Consider the following 10,493-nt stretch of genomic DNA (forward strand, 5'->3'; position numbering starts at 1 on the left):
AGTTAGTACATTGCATATGTTTGCCAATATATCATTCTCAATAGATTTTTACACAAATTTAGGTTTCCAAATGTAAAAACTAAATATTCTGCATATTTTTAAAAAATACTTTGCAAAATATGCAACCAAAAAACAAGGAAATCACAACAATAAACAGTATGAGCGCCCAACTGAATAAATAGTTCTAAAACCTCTAAAGTAGAAACAGTGGTTTAGACCAAGACTTCCCAAACTGGGGGTCACATATGAACCTTAGGGGTCACCGAAAGTTCACCAGTTTTACACAAAGTACTTCTTATATTACACTACTAACTGTGTAGGGTCGCAAAAAAGATAGGTTAAAAAAAGTCGCAGAAAAATTGTAAACCCTGCTTTTCGAAATCACCATAGTAACGCGGCTATGAAAATTATCCAACCATAAACAAAAGTGGTTATGACATCATAAAGAAGTTTCGGGGAAAACACACTCCATATGAATAAGTGATGCCGATGACCGGTGACCACGATGGTGTACACTATTAAGGGGAATAACCTTACCCCAGCCAATAACCCCAAGACCCCATCGGATGTGGGGTCAGAAGTGGGGGTTAGGGGATTCCCTAGGTCTGTAGGGGGTAAAGTTAAGGGTCAGAGTATTATAAGAATATATACAAACATAGGTGTTGTGTTTTACTTTTTAAAATCTATGATGACATTGGAAGAGTTACACTCTTAGTCATCAAACATAGGGAACCTTACTCAACAGCAGGGTGGAAGCTGTTTTAGGCATGAGATTCGAACACTAAAAGTTAAAACATATTGTCATCCATGTTTCTAAAAAACAACAACATTCCGCTTTAATTAAAATTTAAAAGAATGCCCATGTATTTGTTAGGAACCCCCAACATTTAACTTATTTGTTTAGCAACAACATCTTATATATACATAGTAGGGTGGGGTGGCATCTTTAGCACATAATATCCAAATATACTGATCCTGTTTTAAACGATTTACAACGGTCTATGGAAGTTGTGAAGGTACAGTTTTAGAATTCTTTGAATGTTTTTTGTTTACTACAAAATGAGTCGGGAAAACAGAATGAAAAGTTGTCCCATCTTCCCCCACCCCACTATATAATATGCTTACATAATTTACTTATACAATGCGTTGATAACTTCCATCTTTTTTACTATATTCATATATAAATATAACTAACCTGGTTTTGTAACTTTAATAATATCGGCCACACATAAAGATATCCATATAATATGTCCGATATATGTAGCGAATGACCCCAGTATGAAGGTCACCGTAGAGTTCATGACCCCTTCACTACCAGATAGGCCGATGTACGCAGCTGATAAATCAACTGTTGCAAGACTGTTTGAATTTCCCTGTAAATTATAAAAAGTTAAAAATAATAACAACCAGAATATTATGGGTTGTTTAAATTGTCGGCCATATATAAAAAAACATAAAAAACCTCCCAAAAATCAACCACAAAGTTACATACGAGGTAAGCGGACACAAGGTGTATGAAACAGAATACCTAGCTTATAACGACTGTCATTGCCCCGCCATGCGAGGATGAATAAGTTACGTACATAGTAACTTGTAAGCGGTCACAAGGTGTATGAAACAGAATACCTAGCTTATAACGACTGTCATTGCCCCGCCATGCGAGGATGAATAAGTTTTGTACATAGTAACTTGTAAGCGGTCACAAGGTGTATGAAACAGAATACCTAGCTTATAACGACTGTCATTGCCCCGCCATGCGAGGATGAATAAGTTTTGTACATAGTAACTTGTAAGCGGTCACAAGGTGTATGAAACAGAATACCTAGCTTATAACGACTGTCATTGCCCCGCCATGCGAGGATGAATAAGTTTTGTACATAGTAACTTGTAAGCGGTCACAAGGTGTATGAAACAGAATACCTAGCTTATAACGACTGTCATTGCCCGCTACCCGAAGATAAGTAAGTTGCAAACATGGTAACTCACGAATGAATTCATATTTAAAAAGCCTCACCAACATAAAGTGAGTCATATGAGCGAACCACATCGCCACGGCAACCCGTCCCATTCCATCCATCCCTGTGGTGGTTCCACATGATCGCACATCCAACGACACGTCGTCTAGCAACCAATCTTTTTCTTCCATGGCAACCGGCCATAGTAACCTGGGGATGACAAGGCAAATATTTGACGACATAACAAAATGAGATAAGTTTTATAAAAGAAAAGCAAGTTATAACTTGATAGTGAGCATGAGGTGTATGAGTACACCATGTGTGTCTGGTGTATAAGAAGACACCCATGTTATAACTTGATAGTGAGCATGAGGTGTATGAGTACACCATGTGTGTCTGGTGTATAAGAAGACACCCATGTTATAACTTGACAGTGAGCATGAGGTGTATGAATATACCATGTGTGTCTGGTGTATAAGAAGATACCCATGTTATAACTTTACAGTGAGCATGAGGTGTATGAATACACCATGTGTGTCTGGTGTATAAGAAGATACCCATGTTATAACTTGATAGTGAGCATGAGGTGTATGAATACACCATGTGTGTCTGGTGTATAACAAGACACCCATGTTATAACTCGACAGCGAGCATGAGGACCCACCTGAACAACACAAGATACAGCCCAAGATTCAACACGATGACAAAATGATTATGCGGCCTCACTAATAGGGAAGACATAATGACCACTGATGACTGAACGCAATCGCACATCTTCATCACTAAGTCTTCCCGGGAACAAAGGATGGATGGAGGAGAACAGGATCTTGGTCTTACGTGATTATTTACTTTATGGAAGATGATCTTTAAGATGAGGATGCCAAGGATGAGAAAGACGATCCGGGATTCGAATAATCCGCTAAAAGTATTGAATTTGTTAAATGTGTTTTTTAATTTGAAACAAGGTTTACATGTGAGTGTTGGGATAATGGGCTAACTCTGACTTTTATCCGCAGTCACAGTTGGCTTTGCCCCAACATTGTATATACACATTCTATTCTATGTGCGTGAGGTCCTACAGCAAGGTATGTCATTGGACCTGAGATTTAGGCCAGAGTTGGCCCGAAGATTGACAAACATAAGGTGTTCAAAACAGTCATTTAAATAAGGGTTTAACAGCCATACCTTTTAACTGACGTTCTTTTTTATAGTTTTTTTTATCCATAGAGTTCTCTTCAATATTTAAATATTGGGATCTTCGCTATCATTTTTAAACAGAAGAATAAAAAACTACGTTATGCCAATACAACGTCATAAATTATATTATCTTATATCTTAACTTAAGATTATTCTAACCCTTACAATACATTTACCTTGAATTTCCATAAGACATTGGCATCACCATAACACCAGTACACACACGGTACAAATACACCATGATGAATGCTACCATCGATAAAATACTTCTTAAACAATCCCTTGTTGTTGTTAAAACTTCCAACAAGAAGAATAACAAACACAAAGAAACAACAGACAATAAAGACAAGTAGATTTTGTTCTCCGGTAAATTGAACCAATCACCTATGGAAATAGAAACAATATAAAACAACTCTTTTTTCTGAATAGTTTTTAAATGTATTGTTTATAATTTTTGAAAGGAAGAAAAAAAACGAGTGTTCTGTTTCATACACCTCGTGTCAGCTTCTAAGCTACCAAGTATGTAACTTACTTTCTCACATGGCAGGGCAACTGAGGTCATTATAACCCAGGTGTTCTGTTTCATACACCTCGTGCCAGCTTGCGAGTTACCAGGTCCCAAGTGTGCCAAGCTGTATGACCTCCTCTATATATAAGAATCAGAACACCAATGTCATAACGACTAGCGTTGTTTATTTCATAAATTCATTCAGCTTAGCCCTACTAGATAGTTAAAACACAATTTACCAATATCTGGATCCTCTGCATGTTTGACCCCTGATTGATTCCATGACCTTAATACCCTGTGTGACATCACAAACACACAACTCATGGCCACAGCTTTATAATATGATGGGTTAATAACTTTATGGTGATCTTTGTAGATTTCTGACTCTCCATCGCCACTATGTGGTTGGGAGTTGTCGCTATCGGCAACAGGGACAACTTTCCATTGAGGGACCTCTATGGTGACTTCTTTACGCAAGCGTAAACTTGAATGACTTTGTTGGACCTTTGTAGAAAAAAAAAATATATATATATATATAGAAATAAAAAAAAATATAGAAAATAAAAAAAATAAAAAATAAAATATATATAAAAAAAAAATATAGAGAAATAAATTGTACAAAAAGAAATGTAAGAAAACAATTTTTTGGGAAAAAAATTTAAAAAAAAATAGTAATTTTTTAACTTATCTAATTTGTAAAAGGGCCTTTGAGTGCAAAAACATCCCTAGGAAATTAAAAAAAATTTAAACATACCTCTTCACTGTACAACAAATTTTGTTTCTTTTCGTTTAAACTCAATCTCGCTGTTGCTCGTAATACGGCCACTAGGAGGCCAAGCGAGAGTGAGGCAGTAAGAAAATTCCATATTTGGTGTTCCTCTTCTACAAAACTACTTCCAGACAAGGTTATTATATGCAAGGTGAATCCCCCAACTAGAGGCGCAAGCCCGGGAAATTTTGAGCCACGTTTGTAACGGAGTAAAGTTTTTAGCCATGAGAATATAACACCACAAAAACCCTGTGGAAAATAGAAAAAAAATCAGTTTTGGAGCTAGACGACCTATTTTATAATATCTATTTGATATCAGTTTTAATATTTAGTATAAAGTAGATAGTGTCTGGCAGTACCGGCACCATGGCTTAGTGGTTAGGTGCTTGCAGCGTAACCAAACAATACTCGGTTCAATGCACTTATAAGTGTAGCTTACACAAATGCTAACTCTGAAGTAGGTATGTCATTGCCCCATGCAACGAGATAAACAAGCTACATACTATTTATATATTGCCAAACTTGGCCTATATCCCAAGTCCTATAACAACGACCCATATAGGAAATATTATTCAGACTGTGTTTTAACAACATATTAATATTTATTCTTACCATAAACAGCACAACGAACCCCACACCCATCCACCCATAGTTATATTTAGCTAGGTCAGAGGTCAAAAGGTCAGTGGAAAGTTTTTGGCTTCTCTGGTAACTTTCCACTGCAGCTTTGAGAGTATGAGTTTTGTCTGTTGCATCCCCATAAATGTAACTACCATGGAATTGGAGTCCATTTCTGAAATAAGGGAGGTTTAAAGGCTAACACTAGTTTTTAGTAACTAAATGAATAAATGAATATAACTTATTTATCCTCGCATGGCGGGGCAACTAGAGTTATTATAACACGGGTGTTCTATTTCATACACCTTGTGCTTGCTTACGAGTTACCACATATGTAACTTTGTAGGCGGTTAATTTTTCTGTAATAATTTACCACTTATACATTTAAAGGAAGAATTAAACACAACATAGACTTAATATTACAGGCAGTGTAAAAGTACAATTGCATTTTAACAATGCCACCTCTAATTTATTTAAAAAAAATTTAAATGTGACTCTTATACCTGTAGAAATTAATAGCGTTGTCTTCATTTCCTTGCTTTAGTTTTCCATCCATAGATAAACCTCTCAGCAAATGATGGCAATTATATTGTAAACTATGAAGAAGATCTTTGGGTGGAATGTTCTGTGGTTTGATAACAAGAGATATATAGTAGGGTGGGGAAAGATGAGACACCTTTGGCACAGAACATCCAAATGTCCTGATCGTGTTTTAAACAATTAACAACGGTCCATGGGAGTCAGGAAAACACAAATATATAATTCTTTAAATGTTCTTTGTTTACTACCAAATGAAGCGAAAGAATAAAATAAAAAGTTGCCTTATCTTCTGACACCCTACTATATAAACAGAAATTGCACTTCAAAAAGGTATATTCCTCCACAAGTAAGCTGGAATAGTTAAAGTATTTATTTCATATAAATACCTGTAACATTGGTGATATTAGTGACCCCACTGATGCAAGGGGAATAGGGATGCCCATTAGGATTGAGATAGTTGAAGCAAAATCGATTTGTTCAACTATTTCTGTTCCATCTTTGCTGTGATGGTAATTTAATATGAGTTTATTTATATTATAAAAGTTAAAATTTAATTTAGGTTAGTTTATACTGTATTGTGGCCTATGGGTTTAGCAGCCACGCTTTTATTTCATACTTTACTCAAGTACTTTTTAGCTAATGTAAATTCAGTGTGACTTAATTTATATAATAATCAAAATATAAGTTAAAATTTAATTTAAGGTAATTTATACTGTATTGTGGGTTTAACAGCCACGGTTTTATTTGATACTATTAGTCTTTTAATAAAGTACTTTTTACATCATGTTTTAACTACTGTCGCTTTGCTGCTAATTTCCTTTTCTACATTTTTTAATAATTTAATTTTTGCTAATCAAATCGCTAGGTTACTGTATTCGGAAGTATTCCAATATATAAATATTACTTGTGTTATGTTAAGTATGCAAAAATTAAGCAATTTTAGTACCATTTTGTTTATGTTCTAAAAAAACTAGAGAAAAAAATGATGTCAAAGTAATGAAATATGTTCCACTCACAACTTGTCCTGTTTATTATGAATGGAGGGGCTGAGAAAAACTAGTGGAGTAGCTGTCTCAGGTTGGGTGGTTCCCCCATGGCTCCCATGAGCACTCATACCATGATCACTTGTTAAAACTATCAATGTATCTTTCTGCAATAAATGCCTATTTATGACACTATTCTATGGGTGAAGTCCTACACAAGGCATGCCAGGGATTTAGACCAGAGTTGGCCCATTACCCCAACATTGTATATACACATTCTATTCTATATGAGTGAGGTCCTACAGCAAGGCATGCCAAGGGACTTGAGATTTAGGCCAGAGTTGGTCCATTACCTCAACACCCAGAATGCTACAACCTATTATTGAACACTGAGAGTAATTTCTGTTAGGTATCTTGGCAGTTGATAGTACTTACAAAGTGTCAACAAAACAATAACCTTGAATTGGTTGCACCACTTTTCACAGGTGTTTATATAAGTTAAGTTGTAATTGATTAACACTTCAGTATTTTTGACAGCTAGTTTTACAAAGTGTCAACAAAACAATAAACCCTGAGATATTTGCACCACTTTTCATAGGTGTTTTACTGTTTTTAAAAGTTCGCTAATTAACAGATATTTGTCAAAAATATTGTTCGCAACATGGTTCAGTCACAGTCAATAATAACTGCCAACCACAAACCACCTTGCATCACTGTACGCTCACATTACACCTGAATATTCTATGTAGAAAACATCCAGGGAAAAAATGAGCAAATTTAATCACCTTATACGATTTTAAATTATATAACCTAAAAATGACCTCCGATTTGTGGGGCTTTAGCCAATAGACAAGTAAAACTGTAATAATGATAGAATCTAACTAACTCTGGTCTAAATCCCAGCTCCCAATTGTACCAAGCTGTAGGACCTCTGCTACATATAGGTGTATAAAACAGATCACCTGGACCTATATTTTAACGACCGTCGTTGCCCCACCACACAATGAAAAATAGTTCAATTCATTCATACACAAAACCGGTTTATAAAATTCCTTAGAAGTTATCACTGAAGCAACTCTGGCCAGCATTCTAGGTCCCCTGCCGTGTCAAGCTATAGGACCTCACCCATATACAGTAGAAAGCCTTGTAAAGAATTAATCGTACCTGCTTTTCATATTCAGAATAAATTCGTTTCAAAACTTCATCCATTTCCCTAAGTTTAGGCCCAACAAGAGTTGATTTAGGGCCAAATAAATGCCCAATATGATCCAGACCAAGGTAATGTAGAATCATTACATCCCAGGCTTTATTATTCTGCAACTCTTGCTCCAAGTTCCATGTTACATTATTATCAACCTGTTAAGACAAAAGCATGCAGGAACAGTTAAACCAATATAGTATCAAAAATGTTTCCCTTTTTTTGGTTAAGTTTTACAGTGAGTGTGGAATATATTACCTACAAAGTTATGTACGCGGTAACTTGTAAGTGGGCACGCGTTGTATAAAACAGAACACCTATGTTATAACGATTGTTGTTGCCCCACTACGAGGATAAATAAGTTACAATTCATTCATAAACATCGAGTAAGTATCAGGTGCTACGAAATCGTAACTAGGGATGCACATTACAGAATTTCGAATCCATGAGATTCGAATCCTTTTGTATTCGAATCTTATTACGGGATTAGGTATTCTGTTTAATGACGTCATTACACGTCATCTCATATACTATAGTAACAATTTTTGAAACTTATTAATTTTGAAAAAAAATATTTTTGTGTTTGTGGGACTTTCGAGAGTAAACGTTTCGTAACGTCTTTTCATAGCCTGCTATACGTTTCATGCCGCAAAAACTACCCAATAGTACAATTTTTGATCATTTTACAGCTCATGACCCAACAAGGCTGCTATGAAAGGGTCAATAAACTGACTTTTGTGGGTAAAATTTCTTTTTCCTATAAATATAAAAAGATTCGAAATTCTAGATTCGGAATTCTAGATTCGAAATAAAGTATTCTAGGATATCCTAGAATACCTAATTATTCTGTAATGTGCATCCCTAATCGTAACAGACGAAAATCAAGTCAATCCAATTGTATAATAAAAGAAATACATATTTTGCCTAAATGACATCGTCAGTCTCTTGCCACTGACTTTTTATACTGTAAAAAAAAGTATAAAAAGTCAGTGGCACTGACTTTTTTTTCTCATTGAAAAATTTTTCTCATTTTTCATTGAGAAAATTCAATTTCAATTTTCTCATTGAAATTGAATCAATGAGATTGAAATACCTCTGTATAGTCAGACACAAAGAAAGAGGTTGTTCCGTTTTTCCTCGTAAAACTTTCAGGAAACAACTTGATCCAAGTATCGTCGCCATAGAACACCATCTTCCTTCCATTCCTTCTCATCCCTTCAATGATGTTGTCCTCTTTAAGAGCAGAAGATTGATCCAGGTTGAAAACAACATCAATGAAACCAGGGATGCTTCCAGTTGTTAGCGACTTGAAAAAAATTACATCTATTTTTAAATAATAGCGATTTGAAAAAAAAAATTTATGTATTCTATATTTAGGAACTATTTTAATTTACAGTGCATTTTTGGAGGGGGCAGACAACTGGGTGATAGATTTCTAGAATATATAGGTCAAGTTTGCTTTAAATGTTAGCGTAACATATCACTCCAGATACCCCTAAGATATTCATACACAAATATGTCATATATCAAAGTTACAATATATCTAAAATAGATAATAAAAACGACCCACACCTATGTAACAATATATTATAAGTTTTTAACAATACCTTAAGTCTAGGCATGGTAACTGTGGGGGCTTCAGCATGTGAAGTAAAACTCAATGCATTTCCAGCATGCAGTGCTTTGTATAGGAAAGGCATATCTCCCTTTAGGTGGTTCCCCTGTATAAAGTCCAACCTCATGCCATCCACAATAATGATCACCAGTTTTGTAAATGGAGCTTTGATTGGTGAAGCGTGACTTGGCAAATTGGAATCTTGGATAAAGATATGAATACCGATATAAAAGATATGAATACCGTACCGGTATATGATAAATGTGAATGAATGTAATGTAACTTTATCCTAGCGTGGCTAGAAAAATTACAGTCGTTATAACATGGGTGTTCAGTTTCATACACCTTGTACCCGCTTACAAGTTACCACATACTTAACTTTGTGAGTGTTTGTTCTTTCTTACGAGCTTACGAGTTGCCATGTATGTAACCTATCTATCATCGTGTGGTAGGGCAACGACAATCGTTATAACACAGGTGTTCTACTCCATACACCTCATGCCTGTTTATGAGTTATCACGCATATAAATTTGTGAGTGTTACTCTCACCGTAGGATATTGAGTCAGCATCTTTAAACTGCTGAGTCAGCATTTCTGCCTCAAGATCAGCGTTGGTTGGAGCAGGAGGTATGTCACTAGATGTCGCTATTCCCGCTGTGCCAGATTTAATGGGGAAAAAATCCTAAATTGATACAATGAACAAATGAATGTAACTTATATATCGTAATGTGGCAAGAAAACGTAAGTTGTTACAACAGTGTGGAATTTACTGCACTGCATTTTTCATCTCAATAAAACATATTCATATTAAAAAAATGAAATTAACACAATCAATAAAGTCAATTTAGTATCCTTATACCTTTATAAATAGCAGAAGTCCAAAGAAACTGATGAAATAACATATGATAAGATTTCTCTTCGTTTTCATCGTAAATGGCTTAAAACAAACGTTGCTACAACCGTAGACCATAAAGAAAAAGTAGGTACTAGTATACTAGTATAAAGGCATTAACACATTATCTGATACTGGTTAAAAATAGATTTAAATAACGAATTAGGACATGAACACGCAATCAACAAAAAATCCAAAACAAACTCAACGTATATGGG

At 35.2% G+C, this 10,493-nt stretch overlaps 1 protein-coding gene across 1 annotated transcript; it reads right to left on the reverse strand.

Moving 5' to 3' along the window:
- Window positions 1–2: 2 nt before the first annotated feature.
- Window positions 3–10,471, reverse strand: LOC149725812 (GPI ethanolamine phosphate transferase 2, catalytic subunit-like). Its single transcript, XM_089891455.1, has 16 exons — window positions 10,243–10,471; window positions 9,933–10,065; window positions 9,376–9,584; window positions 8,862–9,074; window positions 7,735–7,926; window positions 6,604–6,737; window positions 5,974–6,088; window positions 5,551–5,672; window positions 5,042–5,222; window positions 4,415–4,678; window positions 3,900–4,164; window positions 3,329–3,536; window positions 2,620–2,874; window positions 2,015–2,165; window positions 1,196–1,373; window positions 3–605 (listed from the first exon to the last, which is right to left on the reverse strand). The coding sequence occupies exons 1-16, from the start codon at window positions 10,351–10,353 to the stop codon at window positions 382–384; spliced, it is 2,955 nt and encodes a 984-aa protein (XP_089747581.1). The 5' UTR covers window positions 10,354–10,471; the 3' UTR covers window positions 3–381.
- Window positions 10,472–10,493: the final 22 nt, after the last annotated feature.

Source organism: Ciona robusta, chromosome 13 (assembly GCF_009617815.1).
Source record: "Ciona robusta chromosome 13, ASM961781v2".
Classification (NCBI taxonomy): Eukaryota; Metazoa; Chordata; class Ascidiacea; order Phlebobranchia; family Cionidae; genus Ciona; species Ciona robusta.

Excerpts from the sequence above, each read along its gene's own strand:
- LOC149725812 (XM_089891455.1), bottom strand. The coding sequence starts at position 10,353 with ATGGTCTACGGTTGTAGCAACGTTTGTTTTAAGCCATTTACGATGAAA. Across the intron at positions 9,075-9,375 it reads TTACCATGCCTAGACTTAAG|TCGCTAACAACTGGAAGCAT; the intron begins GTATTGTTAAAA and ends ATTTTTTTCAAG. Across the intron at positions 6,738-7,734 it reads ATTCTGAATATGAAAAGCAG|AAAGATACATTGATAGTTTT; the intron begins GTACGATTAATT and ends CATTTATTGCAG.